Source organism: Cinclus cinclus, chromosome 7 (assembly GCF_963662255.1).
Source record: "Cinclus cinclus chromosome 7, bCinCin1.1, whole genome shotgun sequence".
Taxonomy (NCBI): Eukaryota; Metazoa; Chordata; class Aves; order Passeriformes; family Cinclidae; genus Cinclus; species Cinclus cinclus.
The window spans coordinates 14,138,669-14,156,479 of NC_085052.1; the positions used below are offsets into that span (position 1 = coordinate 14,138,669).

The 17,811-nt window shown below is 57.2% G+C and overlaps 1 protein-coding gene across 2 annotated transcripts; it reads left to right on the plus strand.

The window, feature by feature from the left end:
- The first annotated feature begins 14,579 nt into the window (after positions 1-14,579).
- NKX2-3 (NK2 homeobox 3) lies at positions 14,580-16,204 on the plus strand. 2 transcript variants are annotated; one of them, XM_062496562.1, is made up of 2 exons: positions 14,580-14,932; positions 15,568-16,204. In XM_062496562.1, exons 1-2 carry the CDS (start codon positions 14,580-14,582, stop codon positions 16,202-16,204), a joined length of 990 nt encoding a protein of 329 aa, XP_062352546.1. The 2 variants fall into 2 exon arrangements, with proteins under 2 accessions (XP_062352546.1, XP_062352547.1); XM_062496563.1 differs by having other exon boundaries at positions 14,580-14,922; positions 15,564-16,204.
- The last annotated feature ends 1,607 nt before the right edge of the window (positions 16,205-17,811 follow it).

The following is a 17,811-nucleotide window of genomic DNA, read 5'->3' on the forward strand; positions in this document are numbered from 1 at the left end:
AGTGCAGCAAATGGGAGTTGTGAGGCAGTGCTCTGTGTAGCACAGGATGGGATGCTAACCCTGAGATACTGTGACTAGCCGGGTGACCTGCTTTAAAAAGATCTAGATGAAATGAGAGATGTAAATGTGATTCCCACCCCCCATATTTCCCACAGCATCCTTGCAGACAGAGACGGGAGGTATGGGCTGGAAGGGGGAAGACACAAGGTGGCTTGAAAACTGAGTGGAGTGACGGAATCTGCATCTTCAGACATTTCCAAAATTCATGGATCGAGGCCCAACCAGCGGGCTGTACTGCCAGAGTTCCTAAGGCCAAAATTATTCTGAGAAATGAGAGAGAGTACAGAAAACAGACACAGAAAAGACACAATTGCAGGAGAACGCACCCCACAGTGGCAGAATCAAGCTCAACCTGTTTTCTTCTTAAAAAAGCTCAAGAAATTTGACTGCTATGCACAGTACTTTCATAGTAAGAAAATACCATGTGCTAACATCTTTTTTATTCCAGCCAAAAAAAGGCAGAACAAGAATCAATGGTTGGAAATTAAAAGCCAGACAACCTTGCATAAGAAATACGACATGCATTTACTGAGCAATGCTGATTAGCTGGTGGATTAACCGTCAGTGATTAAAATAAGACCAAACCATGAACTCCCTTGCGCCTCCAGACCAGATGCTTTTGTGCATTAGTGAAACCCCAGGTTATTTGGATCCAGAAAGAGTAACAAGACAAGGCAGTCGGGGAAATCAGCATAGGTGATCTAATGACTAACTCTGATCTTAAACATCGTGAGTAAAAATACATCATGTTACTAATACACATAGAAAAATTCCCATTGCACAAACTCACTGTAAACACTGGACAGTTGAGATCTGCAAACCCACAGATGGAGGGGGGTGACAGTTGTTAGTCCTGTTTTAGAAACAGAAAAACACCCAGCCCACGGACGACCCGCAGGGGCCTTGTGACAGGACTGAAACCAGGAGTGAGGCACGAGCTTGGAACACCAGGAGTCTGTCAGCAGGCAAATTCATGAGAGACATGGGGTCTGCCCCAGGATGCTTCTGGATACTGTGTGTTAGACATATGGTACCTTGGGTGGGGAAGAAATGGCCTCTCTGCACCGGGATTCGCTGTTGGAGTGGGCAAAACAGAGGGAACTGCTCTGCTCTGCTCTGCTCTGCTCTTCTGAAGACATAAACTCCTGACAACCTTGACACTTTGGGGTACTGCACCAGGCATATGACCATTCCAGGAAAAGCAGGATCAGAGGGATGTACAGAAACAGGGAAAAATTTGGATGGGGAAAAAAAAAAAGAAAAAATGGTTAGGAGTAAATACCATAAAAAAAAAAAAAGCTAATGGAAACATTCACAGGTGAAGCAAAACACACCTGGCAAGGACCAGTCCTGAATAGACTGGCCACAGGCAAAATGATCTTCCCTCTTTTTAGTATCTGTGCTCACCACAGAATTATAAAAAATAAGCCTGGAAGGCCCTTGAAAAGTCACCTAGCCTGTCTGCCTGCCCCCAAACAAATCAAACCCTTCCTGGTGGAGCTTTTGTCTAAACTCTTCCTAAAAGAAGCCTCTAGTGGTGAGGACGGCTCCCAGGAAAAACAAGTTTTAATCCCTTTTACCACAATCATTGCAGGGTGAGGCTATGGCTTCTTCTTCTACCCACCTGAAAACAAGGAATAGCCCATTATCTCATACTTTGTAGCAGGGCTTTATGCATTTAAAGACTTTTATCTTACTTCCCTGTAGTCTTTGTGTTGTGATACTAAGCTACCCTTCAGCCTTCTCCAGTATGTCATGTTTTCTGAATTTCTGATCTTGTTCTTCCCTGGTCTTTCTCCAAGAACAGCCACTTTAAACACTGAGCCCCAAGTGGGATTCAGTGCTGAGTCTGACACTCTTTAAATGCAGCAGGATCACATCAGGTGTCTTACAAACACCTTGTTCATATGTCCTGGTCTCATTTTTCTCTTCTCACTCAGGTTGCTGCTGTCTCATGCTCCCTGCAGGACCCACTGTTACCTCCAGCTACTTTCCCACAGAGCAACCCTACTTATTCCCCAGCCAGTGCCTGCAATGTTGATTTTTCCCAACTCACAGAACAGATTTGTTTTTATCAACAGGTTTATTTCAGGTTTCTTCACTTTCTCAAGAAAATCTTTGTTGCAGACTGGTGCTGCAGGTGAAGATCACTGATGAAAGCACTGACTACCCCTAAACCAAGACCAGGCCCTGTCTGAGGACTGAACATGGGAAACTACCTTTTCAATAGCTTTTTCCAGCCAGCTGTGCTCTCACGTAGCCACACACTCACCTAGACCACATTTCTCCAGTACTCATAAGAATAATGAATGTCATGTGGAAATGGGACTAACTCCTGTGAAAGTCAAGATTTAGCACATCTTGTCTTTCCTACGTCAGCCAGCACAGAAATCCTCAGGTAGAAAATCTGGTTGATTCAGCTCCTAGCTGATGGCCAAAACTGTCACTTACTGGTTTGTTATCTCTGTTCTCATGTTGTGTCACTTAATGATGTATTTGCCTGTCTTCAGTCTGTTTATGATCTGTTTATGTCAAAGGTCCCTTTTTCCTTTACTTCTGCACCCCTGGTCTTGAGTAAAGCTCAGGAACTTGGAAAGCCACAAAGATTCATTTGGGGAAAAAAAAAAAGGAGGGAAAAGAAATGCTCAACAACAACTACATCCTCAGAACTCACATGTTTATCCAAATTCATCTGAACCTTCTGGGGACAGTGACTTTTTAGGGTAAAATGAAAACAAGTTCAAGTGAGTTTTCCATCCCTGCAACAGTACAGTTATTCCAGCCAATCTGAGACAATTTTCCAAGAAGATTTCCTGCAACCTCACAGTGATTAAAGGAAATAACTGTGAATAAAGGGACATTCTTCAAAGTCAATGAAGGAGCCACAAACTGTACATTCTCACAGCGGGCCGGAAAGCGCCGGCACGAGGTGGATTTTGCGGTGTGTGGCCCCCCAGAAGGAAGAGGGTGGGCTGCCACTCCATCCCTCTTCCCCAGCCAGGGGTTGTGACCGGGCTTCTCCCGGAGTAGGCGGTGAGGGAAGAGGGTCCCCAGGCTCTTCATGCTTGAGGCCAAAAGGCTCGGCCCCACAAGCTCTGGCTTCCCACCTCCAGGTGAGAATTCGACAGGTTTGGGGTCAGGTGACAAGGGGCAAGAGCCCAGTGACCCTCTCAAATCCCAGGGTGACTATGCAAAGAGCAGCATGCCACCACGGCCGCTTGTGTGCCACAACCTTCTTCCTAGGAACTTCTCCATGCCTCACTTGGCCTGAATCAACCCCTCAGTGCCTTTGCCTGGAGTTGACACGGGACTGTGAACGGGCCCAAAAAGCCACCTGGGCAGAGGTGAGAGCGCTCTGCTGCGATGCTGGGCAAGTGGGGTCCTGCCCGTGGCCACCCTGTCACTGCGGGTGCCCCGAGACTGGGAACAGTCAGGCACTCCAAATGGCCAGGCAAGGGGACTTTTAAAAGCACACCTCCTTAGCTAAAACAAAGAGAAGGGGATAATGAGGAAGGGAGAGGAGCTGGGGAGAAAGGTGAGAGGGGCACTCCCTGGCAGCCTAAACACACATGCTTCAGTTGATGCTGCGTAATAAGGGAATTAGCTAATGAGCTTACTGCAGCACAGGGACAAGTCCTTTAGAAATATCACGGCCACCTGGGGAGGCTTGCAGAGGAGCCAGGCGGCCTTAATCTGCAGTGCTGGAAAGACAAGCCCCCTCTGCCCCTCCCCAGCCCTGCTTCCTCCCAGGACAGCGTGTGTCCAGGGGTGCCACAGAGGGTCGACACAAATCCACAAGAGCTGGGATAGTAATGAGTAAAGAGTAGGGTTGTTTTTTTTTAAAAAAAAACAACAAAAACAGCCCGTGCTCAGGGCTGATCTTAGACATCCGTGCAGTGGGGATGGGGCTGCTCAGGGACCAGCGTGATCCAACTGCCCCTGGACAGACAGCACTTCCCCAGACTGCCAGCACAGGGGATTCCTGAAGTATGGATTGCCTCTCCCTGCACTGGCAGCTGTGATGGATATGTCAGACAAAACCAACCAACTCCAAAATACGGATTGGGTGGTTTTCTACAAGTCGTTCAAACACAGCCTTATAAAATCTGAGGCAAATGCAAACTCATATATAAGCGCCTGTGAATGTGCTAATTTAAAGGGAAAGTGGGTGAGAGAATCTGATGTTGAAAGTCACTTAGAACAATGCAAACATTAAATATACAAATACTCATCAAATACTTCTTTAGGAAGTGGCTTTAGACAGTGAACAGGCTGGGTTGAAAAAAATTATTTGCTGATAAATATTGAACTCATTGAGGAATTTGGGCATGTGGCAGTATTTCCATGAATCAGAATGGGGGAAGTATGAAAGCATCGAAGACAGAACACTCCTCCAGTGAAAAAAGGGACAAGCAAAGACCTCAGCCAAAAATAAGGTTCCAGTTTAAAATTACTCCCACACTAGTGAAGACACGACCAAACCCCTGTGTTCACTGGAAAAATGTAAATTGTTGATTTTTATTATTATATCGAGGTAGAATTATTATTTATGATGTAGAAAATAAATTATAAAACTTACACTTATTCTGTAAAAAAAATTGCTTAAAATTTTCTTGCTCAAAAATAATTAGATTGACAACTATTCTATGGAAACCAATTTCATTTAACTTTTCAGTGGGATATTTTGAAACAACTTTTTCCTTTCAGTTTTCTAAAGCAGAAAGCTGTTTGAAATTTGAAAGCATTGTGTTTCCAGGTTTTCCTTGCCCTCTTTTTCTCCACTGCCCTGAAGTTGCCTGATGATGGCTGACATTCATGCTGGATTTCCTCCTCTTTTCTGATCCTTTATTCCCTACTCCAAGCTTTATAAAGTTTTAGAATTCTTGTAAAAGAAAAAAGGAAAAACCCTAAATGCAGTATCGCTTCCTCAGTCACTGAAGAGTTGTAAGAATAAAAGTAATAGAACAAAGAAGAAAAAATTGTCAACATATAAATATTTTTTCAGCTGTAGTAGAAATAATTATGCCTAGTCAGAAAATGGTGGCACCTACAGCAAAATGATCCTTGATTTTCTTTCTGTTTTTTTTTTTTTTTTTTTTTGTGTGTGTGACTACAGCAAAATGATCCTTGATTTTCTTTCTGGTTTTTTTTTTTTTTTTTGTGTGTGTGAAGATTGTTTTCTGAAATACTTTAGAAGTTTTTTGGGTTTTCTGTTGTTGTTTTTTTGGTTTTGTTGGGGTTTTTTGGTTTTTTTTTGTGCATTTAGTTGTGGGTTTTTTGTTGGGTTTTTTTACTTGTTCGGTTTGTGGGGGGGGTTTTGGCTTTTTTTGTTGTTTGGGGGATTTTTTGTTGTTTTTTTTGGGGGGGTTGTTTTTATGTGGTTTTTTTTTTTTTTTTGGTGATAGGGAAAGATCAGGGTCTGTTTTTCCAGGGTGCTGCTTTCTGAATAGTCATGATAATTGAGGTCCTGGGGACCCACCTGGGGGATTAATTTCCCACGTTGCTGTCTGGGGAGTGAAAACTCTTGTCTGCTGCACCAGGAGCAGCAGCTTCTCCTGCAACCAGACCCTCCAGCAGGAGGGGTGACATTTGTAGCAGCGTGGTTGCAGGGCTCAGAGGTGACATGAGCCGTGGGGATGGCCCCACCACTGTGGCAGCATTAGGCTCCACAATAGGGAAGATGCCAGTGCCGGCACAAGAGTCTCACACACCTGCAAAACTGCCACAGCTGGCATTTGGGAAGGAGGGTGAGATATTCCCTTGCCTTTCCAGTTGGTCACCACTGCCCCAGCTCTGAGTCCAGCACAATGAGCGCAACGAGTGATGCCCCGTGCAGGGACCATGGCCGCAGGAATCGCCCCTTCCCGGGCATGGTGAGGTGGGGGCAGATGGAAGCAGTGAACGAATCCCCTCTCTCTCTGAGCATCAGGGTCCTTCCACAGCTCCCCGCTCCTCTGAGTGTCCATTGTGGGACCGAGGGCGGGGGACGGTCACTCCAAAGACGCAAAACAATAGTCAGTGTCGATTATTCATTTTCCAAATAAATCAGCGGGTCCTGCAGGAGAAGGACTGGAAATCGGCGAGTTTAGATTAGACCCTCCCCAAACCCCGGCTGGGCCTTGAGCCGCTGTCAGGGCTGCAGAGAAACAGCAGCGAACTCTCACGCAAATGGCCTATAAAAAAGGCCCCTGTCAAAGGCACCTTGACCTGGAGGCTCGCTGCGGTGCTGAGCTCCCCGTGGCCCTCCCCTCCCCGGGCCGCGCTCTCCTCGCATGATGTATTTCCCCTGCCTTTTTTAGAGCTGCATTATGTTAGCTCCAGGAAACAGCCTCTTCCTTCTTATAAACACAGCCCTGGGTTACTGACCAGCGGCCCTGCCACTCCACAGCCACTCTCTGTCCATCCATCACACCTCGCTGTCACCCTGGCAACATATCTCTTGGACCGGTCCGGCTCCAGGGATGGGAGAGGCAGGAGGGGGGGATAAGGGGGGGGGGGGGGGGGTCACATACACAGAGCACAATTCCAGCCTGCTGACTAATTCCCTGGAAACCCTGGAGCTGCACAATGAGAAAGCCTTTCCGAGGGTTTCTCGAGCGTTACTGGAAGGTCAGATGAAGGTCAGCACAAGGACACGGCTCCTACTTTCCCCACCGTCAGCAAGGGCGGGTGCGCAGGGCGGACATGGGTGAGCCACGGGGGTACCACGGGTGCATGGTGGGAGGGATGTTTGGAGAAGGGAGCCTGGGCCCAGGCAGCCCTGGGATGTGGCACAGAGCCCACTTGCCACTGCTGGGCGCAGGGAATGTGCCTGGGATGGGGCTGGCAGGGTGTCCTGGCAGCCAGACAGGCGTCAGTGCTTCCAGTAGGACAGGGCATGGCCAGTCATGTGGCCTTTTGCCACCCAGAATTACTCTGGCCCCATGCGAACTACCCACCACCTTTGCTATGGCTCCAGCACCTGCAAACTGCTGTCCCGACACAGCATTGCTGCACAGGTCATTCACATTGCAGGAAGGATCCTGGGGGAGAGCACCAGGATGGATCCTGGGAAGAGCATCCCAGGCATGCCTGGATAGATACCCATGGTGTCCAGTGTGCTGGGAGAGAACAGCACAGGGACAAGACAGAAACCATATCAAGAGATCCATGTTGGCGTGTCAGTGATGGTCCAGGGACAAATTTTGACTGAGCCTCTGAGCCATCCAGTCTCTTGGATGCATGGCTGAAGCACAGCAACCACAGCAGGAGAGGTCCAGCCATGTCCTGGGTGGAGCACCACCCTTGTCCATCCCCACCTGCTTGTCCTTCATGTTAAGCCATTGTCCCCAAGAGGAAATGCCATTTAAAGGCAGGTATTTAAAAAGAAAGGGGAGATCTCTACTCTGAACAACACAGCACTTCACTTCTGCCCATTCCCTGCATGAAGCTGGGAGTCAGGTTTACATAGGGATAAAACAAAAAAGGCAATGCTTTTAAGGACAGATCTTTACAAACCCAAACCAAAGCCCATGAGGGCAAATCCTTTCTAATCTACGCTCTTCCTCAGAGGTGTAAGTGGAGTGGAAGGGTGGGGGGGATTTAAATCTGCAAAACAGCTCCCCATCTCTTTGGTCTGGCAAAGGGCCCACTGATAGACTAAAAACAAGTTTGTAGAGAAGCCTGTGTGGGATAATCCAGCTCTGGCCCCTGAGGGGATGAGAACAATTAGGAGTCCTCTCTCGAGTCTCCACTCCAAGATAGAAAAACAGTTTATAGTTTGGTCCTGAGTTGTTGTTAGAAAGTTCTGAATCATCAGGATACACTAACAATTTCTGCACAGTAATTGCCAGGATAATTCATTAGGCAGACCCAGAGATAAACTATTAACAGAAGCTTTCAAATCTCCTACCTGCCTTACCGTGTGCAGGACACAGGGCTGCCCTGTTTATACAACAGCTGTCGGTGAGGATCTGGGTTCAGGAGGGAACCACATGAGCAGCCATGGCTAAATACAAAAAGTATTTCAAAGGAAAACAAAAGAATGGGTATTTACTAGACATGTGCAGGCCAAGCACATGCACTGCCATCAACCTCTGCAAGCATGGTAATCAGCCAGAGACCAGTTTGCCTTCACTGTCACTGACCATGCCACACTCTCCAGCCACAGCTGCCATTCTACTTCTAGAGAAAAACCCACCACAGTATTGAAAACTGGCCTGCTCTGGACTCTGGAAGGATAGTGCAAAATGTCTTTGGGCTGAGCCTGATAGGCTTTTGTCCCACATTTACCCAGAAGAGACAGGAATGATGGGCTTCCCCAGCCTTGTCTTCCTCCTTAGCCCCTCAGTGCAGGTTGTTGCATGACAGAGGATATTTATATCCAGTCCTCCTGAGCTGGTCAGCAGCAATTGCAGTTGAGAAGATGAAACAGTGCAACAGCCACTGGCTGTGGGCTGTGGGTGCCCTTTGGAAAAAATGTCAGCCCCATAGACAAATGCCAGCAGAGCTGAGGAATGCTACCACACAGAGGCCTGTGCACTGCCCTATGCATCTGCTCAGCCAAGGCCGCAGCATAATTTCTGCCAAAGCTGGTTCCTGCATCGTTTTTCAGCTCAATTGCCTTGAGACCACCCTGGCAAACCCAGAGCTGTGTAGCATTTCTTGCAGAGATTTACCAGTTCTGGGGTAGCCATGGCCAGGATGGCTTCATCCGCTTGGGAACAGCCAGAGGAATCTTGATTAAGCAGGGAGAGAAGTGGAGACTGGCTGCCAGGCAGATGCCCTAAACAAGAGTAACTTATCAGCTCTGTTTCCAAGATGAGACATCTGTCACCACCTTGCACAGAGCCAGCCCAGCCACTTGCTCCTCACGAGCATGCCTGCACAGAAGCACAAGGGCTTCCCTCTCCCCGAAGGAAGCCGTAGAAATAGCCACTGTATAATTTACAAAATTTCTTCTAGAAAATATTTGCTTGGGCTAAGAAAAGCATTACACCCAGAATGCTTTGGGGGACAGTGGTGGACAGGAGCAGGAGCCAGCATGCAGCTGCATTCCCAGCCCCGTGTTTGCCAGGGAGCCGGCCCCAGCAGCAGAGCAGGGAGGTCCCCAGCCCAGAGGAACACCAAGTGCTCAGGAACCACTCTGCTAGCACACACACAGCAAAGCTCGACATGGCTAATCCCTCCAGTTTATTATGTAATAAAACGCTTTCCAGACCTGTTAAAATTTAATTGGTTTAATCTTAATTGTTCCATTTTCTATGGCACATGCAAACACAGAGCCTGACCCGGCCACTCTCGTGTGAACTGTCCTGCGGGCCATGGTGGGAGCAGGATGAAACCTGCTGACCTCAGCGGGATTACGTGCATGAATCAGAGCAGCAGGCCTGGGCTCGGAGCTGAAATCCAGCACTGGGCAGGTCGCCAGCACAAGGCCCAGGGTCCACTTAGGCTCCACTTAAGTGCTATGGGATGCAAGTGGTCCACAGGCCTGTGGATGCGAGCGGTGAGCAAGACTCGTGCTGGGCCTCTGCTGAAGGATGAATTTCAGATCAGCTTGTCAACCTCATGGACTCAAACATACAGCAACGGCTTCTGAGACACGGAGCAAAGGTACTCCCAGAAAGGCTCTGGGGTGTGATTCAACAGGGCAGTGTATGTGTGCCTGCAGCAGTGTCCTTCTGCTGCACAGGGACCCTCTCATTCCATGGTCAGTGGCTGTGATTTATGACAGCTCCAGAGGAAGAGATGTTTTGCTACCCTCTGCACTTCCACAATCGTGGGGCTGTGTTGTGCAGCAGGGTAGCTTTGTGAAGCCTGGATATCCTTTGTGCACAAGAGATGCCAAATAAAAGCAGGCAGGAGGGGGTCCTTGGCACTGGCATATCCTATCCTGCATTGCCTTAGATGAAGGATGACCTTTACCTGCTCCTGCAAGTTGGTTCTCACCAAACTCAACATGTCAGCCTCAGTTTCAGAGGCCCATCAGGCATTGAAATCAAAGGCAACCTCCCCTTTGGTGTCCAAGCCTACTGAGCTCCCCTTGCTGCAATAGGCACTACCCTTGCATTTGCTGCTCCTATCCCTCAAAGTGTTGAACGCTAAATGTTTCACACAGTTACTGGAATCCCTCAAACCAACCTCCCACCTTGAAAACATATGTGTGGGATGATATAATCTGGTTCTGACCTTTAAAAAACACATTTATTTTTCACTGAGGCTTTGTTTCGGGATGTATTTCCAAGCCATGCATCCCTGCAAGAACTGTGAAGGAAAGGTAAATCAGCCAATGTCAATGGAGAAAAAAAAATACTGAAGAAGAAAGCAGATATTTGCAGCGATGTACTTCTCAAGAAAATGGGCATTAGTTGGGTGGTTCTTGGCCAAACCAAGCCAGCTGGTTCTGAGGATTCGGAGAGATGCAGGCAGGTGTCAAGTGTCAGACCTGAATGAACAGGATGGTCTAGGCACTGCCCGGGCACAGATGAGACACAGCAGCGGGAGATGGAAACAGCCTGTTGCTGGGTGAGCACGCTGCATCCCCCGCCTGGACCTGGCTCTGCTGCCTGCAAAAACCCTCTTCTCTCCTGAGGAACACAGATAACTTTCTTTTTTTTTTTTTTCAGAGTTGTGAAAAAGAGCCATCCTGTGCAAGCGGCAGGGCAGGGATAAACGCCATCCTTTCCCCCGGGAGCCGTGTCCAGGTGGGAGCAGGCAGGGAGTGAGTCCGGGCTGGGAGATGCCGGCGGAGCCACCCCGTGTGCGCTCCTCACGGAGCCCCTCAGGACGCGCCCGCTGGGCGCCGTGAGGGGCGCCGAAGCTGCGTGCGAAGAGAGCCGGACCAGGGAGAGGGCGAAGCGCCGTGCCGTGCCGTGCCGGACCGGACGGGACCGCGGGGTCCGCTGCCGGCAGGTGACCGAGCCGCACGGGGCCGGCCCCACCGGCAGCCCCGGCTGCGGGTCTCTGCCCCGAGACCCGCCGCCTCTCCGCGTCGCGTCGCCGGCCCCGCCGTGCGGGGGCGTCCCCGGCGCGCTGCGGTTCTCACATAAATCAGGACCGAACTCCTGGGAAAGGGCCATCCTTCACCGGGGGCTGCTGACAGAGAACGAGAACCAGACGGGCCCTGAGATAAACCACGGCGCACAGCGTTTACACAAGGGCAGGCTCTGTGTAAATAGAGCCGGGCGCGGGGGGCAGCTCCCGGCGGCGCGGGTCCGCTCCGGCTACGGCCCCAGCCCGCGGGCCGCCGGGCTCCGGGGGCGGCGGGCAGGTGGGTGTCGCCCGCCCAGCGCCTCCCGCCGCCGTGCGCCGGCGGGTCCCCGAGCACGGGGGCTGGAGACAGGGCCGGATTAGCGTGTTTGTTTGTTTACGGCCATTAGCGCGGGGCCGGCTCCAGCACTCCGCACCCGCGAGACTAATGGAGCAATTAGCAGCCCTGGCGCTGATAGCATCGCCCCGAGCGAGACCCCCGGCCGCGGCCGCTGCTACCGGGCTGCCTGCGGCCGGAGCCTCGGGCGGCAGCGGACTGCTCGCTCCGTCGCCCGCCCGCCGAGGTGTGCGCGGCTGCAGCGGGGGTGCTGCTCGCTCCCCGGGCCCAGGGGGGAGGCTCTTGGCTCCGCTGCAGCATCCGCACGGCGAGCTCCATCCATTACAATAATCCCCTGTCTAAACAGAGCGCAGAAGCGGCCGGGACAACAAGGCCCTGCTGTAAACAGAGCTCAGGGGACGCCGCTAATGATATAAATAAAATAACCATTAATAGCCCGGTGACCCCAGCCCAACCGGCTTGGGAAAGCCCTACAGCCGCATCCCGGGCTGAGACCCGCCGGCAGGTACCAGGACTGCCCTGTTCCTTCCTTCCCTTGGCTTCTGTACCTCCACACTGCTCGCCCCGGCCTGGTCGTGCTCCTCGGAGCCAGCCGACTCGGTACGGGTACGGTCGGGCGCGACCATCTCCCTCCTTCCCCGACCTTCCGAGCCGGGAACTCACCACCGATCCGCTTCCACTAAAGAGGGGATGCTGGCATGGGGGGAAAGCGCGGGATCAGTTACCGCACCGGGAGACTGATAGAGGATAAGGCGGCCCAGAAAAGGCCCGGCCTCGCCTTGTTCCCTCCGTCGGGCGTGAGCTCCCCGAGCAGTCCGTGTAGCCGGCAGCAGCACAAATGAGTGGGCCCCAGCCGGAGAACCTGTAGTACCACGGGGGAGACGACCCGATGAGTTGGTTATGCCCGACCCGGGCTCCCAGAGCCCTCAGGCTGCTCCCGGCGATCGGTCCGTCCGGGATCCCTGTGCGGGCGGGAGCGCGATGGCGCCAAACGAGCCAGACCCTGCCGGGGCGCGGCTCCGGCCATCGGCACGGAGGCTGCTGCTCCCGCGGACGGACGGGCAGGCGGACACCGGCGGTGGCCCTGCAGTTCTTATGGCCGCCACCACCGACCCTTGGGACCGGCCCTTGACGCTGTTCTCCCCGCCGGGAAGCTCGGCCGCAATGGAGCTCCCGGGCACCGCGGCGCTGTGCAGAGCCCGGCCGCTCGCCGCGCTGCCATCGGGCCCCGCGCCTGCACCTCCCCGGGGTCCCGAGGCGGGCGGGAATGGCCCGGGACGGTGGCGGATGTATAACAAGAATGAGGAGCTAATTGTTACCAGTTCTTTTCGGGGTCCCGTCAGCGACGCAGCGCTGAGCTTCTCTGCGCACCGGCGGCACGGGACAGAGTCGGGCCCCGGTCAGGCCTGCTTTACTGCGGGCGCCCTTCCCCGTCCACCGCAGGAAGGCATCTCGCACGGGGAGAGGGCGGGCAGCGGCGAAAAGAGACCGAATCGTCGTATTTATATGGCGAGGGGTCTGAAGCTGCGTGGTGGCAGCGATCCGGTGCGCCGAGGGAACGGGAACCGGCCCCACCGCGGCACGGGTAACACATGAGCTGCGGCGAAGTGCTCGGGGCTCCTGTCCCGGGCTGCGCCCCTAGTAAATACGTTTCTGGGGCGTGCAGAAAGACGAAGATAAGAGGGTACCGACAGATCTGCTAAACGGTGGAGCTGCCGGACGTTAGCAACACGAGAGAAAATCCCGGGAAGGCCCCGCGAAGCCCCGGCGCCGGGACACTCACCTGCCTGGCGTACGCGCCCGGCTCCGGTGGCCTCACCTCGTCGCCGATCCAAGCCCTGCGGGGCAGCAGGATTTTAATCACAACGAAAAATCTCACCAAGGACCCCCTGCCCCTTCCTCGGCGCACCCTCTCCCCGCGCCACGGCAGCTCGGAGCTCCTGCAAAAGTCTAGGGGCCGCGGGGAGCGCCGAGGGGCCGCGGCACCCCCGCATCACCTCGGGGTTCGGCCGGTGTCCGGCGGGGCCCTGCGTCTGGGGGACCCTCAGTGCGGGAGAGCTCGACAAGCTCATTCGGTGAGTCACCCGCCGGTACGGAGGCGAGGCGGCTCCGCGAAGCCGCTGGCCGCCCGTTACCGGCGGAAGAAACGAAACAAAACGAAACGAAACGAAAGAAAACGAAAAGCAACGAAAGGAAACACCGACGATCGCAGTATCGCGCTGCCCACCCAGCCCCGCGTTACCGCGGTCCCGGGCCGCCCACCCGGCCCAGCCCGGTCCGCCCCGACTGGGCCTTGCGGTCGCAAGCTGCGGGGCCCGATCCGGCGGCGGCGGCGAAGCGCGCTTTTCCCCTTGTGAACCAGTGTCGCACCGGCTACGGCGAGCTGGGCCTGCCTGCAGCTTGGCCGGTCGCGGGGGTACTTGCGGGGGCACCGGCGGAGGAACCGGGAATGCAGGGGGATAAAGAGTGGGTCGGCTACATATACGTCGCATGGCTACGGCCCGTCCGGGACGGCGGGTTCGCCGTCGGCTGCGAGAGGGGTGCGGGATGGCGGAGGCGAATCTCCCCTCCTCTGCGCGCCCTCTGCCGCGGGAGGCACTTGCGGGACCGGGCTGGTGCGGCGGGGAAGCCGGGCCGCACATGTCGGCCCCTGCCGGGGCCGGACCGAGCCGTGTGCGGGCAGGGGCCAGCGGGGCGCGCCCGGGCGGGGGTCCCTACCTACCTACACGTGCTTAGCACTGGGGGGCGCGGCGGCGGCTGCCGCGGCTCTCTGCGGGAACCCCGACCCCTGCGCACCATTCCCGCGCCCGCCGGGCGGGTGCCGGACCGGCGGGGCGCTCTGCGGGGAAGCAGCCTCCCCGAGTGCAGCCTTAATACATTGCTATTTCTGGCCGGGCGGCCGGAGCCGGGCAGGGGGCCGGCTCTGCCTCCCCCTCTCTCCAATGGCGAGGCCGCCCCCAGCCCCTCCTTGCCGTGACGTGCCGGCCCGGGGCAGAGGAGGCTCCCGAGCCTTTGGCTGTCCCTGCAGAAGCTGTAACAAAACGCAGACCCCCAGCGCCGATCTAATGGAGGCAACTTAGACAGAAGCAGGCGCGGCCCCTCGTCTCTCGGAGCTGCCTGCTCCCCCCGCACCGGGCGCGGCGCTCCCCGCCGAGCAGCCGCCCGAGCGCCGCCGGGCCCGCGGGACTGCCTGGCCGCTTGCGCTGCCCCGATGATGTTACCGAGCCCCGTCACCTCCACACCCTTCTCTGTCAAAGACATCCTCAACCTGGAGCAGCAGCAGGATCCGCACTATGGGGCCCAGCTCCCGCACCACCTGGAGCACCACTTCCACCCCGCCGCCTGCCTGCTGGCGGCCGCCGACGGCGCCCGCTTCTCCGACGGCGAGGAGGAAGAGGAGGAGGAAAAGCTCTCCTACCTGAGCCCCATGGCAGCGCCCGGCAGCCAGGCGGACGCGCGGATCTCCGCCGACAACTACGTTCACGCCGTGCTGCGTGGCTCCTGCGAGGCCCCCGGCCCGGGAGAAGAACAAGACCCGGCGGTCCGAGACCCAAGTGAGTATCGGCTCCGCCGCGCTTCCCCGCACTGCACCGCCCTGCCGGGACGGGCCACGCGCTGGCTTCCCGTGGTGCGTTCCCAAACCTCGGGCATCGCCCCGCGAAAGCCCGCTCTACGTCCCTTGGCCATGTCGAGCCGGGACAGGCACATCGCGGGGCTGCCACCGCCACCTCCGTGCCTCGCTCGCCTCCTCCCTGGGGAGTGCCTCCACAAGGCCCCAGTCCGGAGGTGCCGGATCAGGTCCGCTCTCTGCAATTTCGGTAGCGGAGGGTGAGGAACGGGTCGGGTTAGGCTCAATCCGCACCCGCTGCGGCGGAGCAGGTGCCCGGCGCTGTGCACGACACGGCCCGGAGCTCTACTCTCGGTGCCGCAGCTGTAAAGCAGCAGCCGGCCCGGAGATATGGGAACGTGCCCTGCCCCGCCGCCCGAATCGGGCCCTCGCAAACACAGGCGGTGCCAGACACGGCCGGTCCCAGCGCTGCCTCCCCATCCGCACCGCGGTGCCCCGACGGGCGCGTAGCGGCGCGGGGACGGCCGGGGCGCGGCGTGGAGCTCTCGTCAGCCGGTGGGGCCCGTCGGGAGCAGCGAGCGCCCGGCGTCGGCGAGGCACACCTATGACCTGTGCTCCCCCGTACAGAGAGCTGCGTTCTGAAGAAGCCGCTAGATGCAGCGGAGAAGGCGGAGGAGACGGAGAGGCCGAAGCAGCGGAGCCGGAGGAAGCCGCGCGTACTCTTCTCCCAGGCGCAGGTCTTCGAGCTGGAGCGTCGGTTCAAGCAGCAGCGTTACCTGTCGGCGCCCGAGCGTGAGCACCTCGCCAGCAGCCTCAAGCTCACTTCCACGCAGGTGAAGATCTGGTTCCAGAACCGGCGCTACAAGTGCAAGCGGCAGCGGCAGGACAAGTCGCTGGAGCTGGGCGGCCCCGCGGCCCCGCCGCCGCCGCGCAGGGTGGCCGTGCCCGTGCTGGTCCGTGACGGCAAGCCGTGCCTCGGCGGGTCGCAGGGCTACAGCTCGGCGTACAACGGGCCCTACTCCTACAATGGTTTCCCCGCCTACGGCTACGGCAACGCTGCCTCCTACAACCCCGGCTACGGCTGCACCTACCCGGCGGGCACCGGCGGCGCGTCCATGCAAGCCGCCTGCAGCCCTGCGGCGGCCGCCAGCCCCTTCGTGAACGTGGGCGGCCTGGGGGGTTTCAGCGGCGGCGGCCAGCCGCTGCACCAGCCGGCGGCGGGGCCTTCCTGCGGCCAGGGCGCACTGCAGGGCATCCGGGCCTGGTAGCCCGCACGCACTGAGGGTCGGGAGCGGACCGACAGGACGGCCCGGCGGCTCCGCGGCCCCGTTAGCACCCGCACCGCAGCCCGGCTGCGCGCCACGCGCCCTGGACCGGAGGCGGCGGCGGGACGGCGCGGCGGGACCCCGGCGCTCCCGCGAGCATCGGTGCGGGGCCGGCGACGGACGGAGCGGAGCGGCGCGGCAGGACGGGGCCGCGAGAGCCCGCAGCGAAGCGCCGCCGCCCCGCGGAGCCGTCGCGACGGCCGGGCGGGCCGGGCGGGCCGGAGCCGATCGCGCCGCGCCAGCGGAGCAGCTTTGCTTGTAAAAAGCCGACGGCGGGGCCCGCCAGTGCCGCGGCCCCTCTATCTACTCTGTATCGGTCACTGCCAGCGCCAGCTCGCCCAGTCAGTCAATAAACCAGGTGCAATACTCGCCGCCCGATCCTCCTTCGTCCACCGGCCGGTACCCGGCGGAGCGGCCGGGGCCCGTGCCCGGCGGCGGGGCGGTCGCCGCGTCGTGCCCGCGGGGCAGGGCGGCCCGGCCGGCTTGTGAGCGTGCCAAGGGCGCTGAATGGGGCCGCGTAGCTCAGAGCCGGGTCCATTGTGGCCGACGGGCCGGCGCTGAAAGGAGCCGCCGAGGAAGGTAGCGAGAATAGGCGCTTATTGGATTCGGGAACAAAAGGTGTGGCAGGGAGGCGAGGGACAAAGGGGCCCCGGCGCCGAGATTGACGGGCCGCTTTGCCCCCCACTGAGGCCCAGGCCCGGCGCTTTATGCGAGGGGGCTGCAGAAACGTGCTGGGTTTTGTTCCCCGTTCTGGGAGCGCAGGGGAAGAGGAGGGGGGTCCGCGGGCCGCTGATTAGGGCCGGCCGGGCCGGGCAGCCTGAATGCCGGGGCATTATTGCTACATGTTCAGCCATTTCTCTCGATTGCAGGGGGAGGGGGCGGCCGAGGCCCCCGAGCCCCACGGGACCGGCCGTGGGGTCCCCGGCCGCCCGCCCCGTCCCGGACCGCCCGGTCCCGCTGGCGCCACCGAGGCGCTCTCGGGGCGGCGGCGGTCCCTTTGCCGCGGCCGTGCCTCTGCCGTGAGGGTCCTGCCGAGCTCCGCCGCCGGGGCCGGAGCCGCGCCGCGGAGGGCCGGACACGCAGAGCGGCGCGGCAGCACCGGCCGTCTGGGACACCCGGGGGCAGGGGTACCAAAAGTGCCGGGAGCTCTCCCGTGCCGTCCCGCGCATCTGCCCGGCCGCGACACTGGCTCTCCGAAGGTGTTTCCAGCGGAGCCTTCTTGGAGCCGGCGCGACGGACGCAGATCAGGGGCTCGCTCCGCCACCCCCCGACCCAGCGCTGCCCACCGTGTCCTCCCCGTGACCTCCCCACGTGTGTTGAGTGAGGACAGAGGACCAGGCAGGTAACGACCGCAGACGTTACTAACCCCGGGTTTTACGCACATTGCCACCATTGAAGTTGAACGTGCACCTTCGGGGTTTGCTGTTTGAAAGGAACCGGAGGAATTCTTTCCACTGCGGGGACACCCTGGGCAACCCGCAGGCCCCAGCTCCCAGCCTGGTTCGGCAGGGCACGGCACGGCACCCCGCCGTCCCACGAGCCATCCCGAG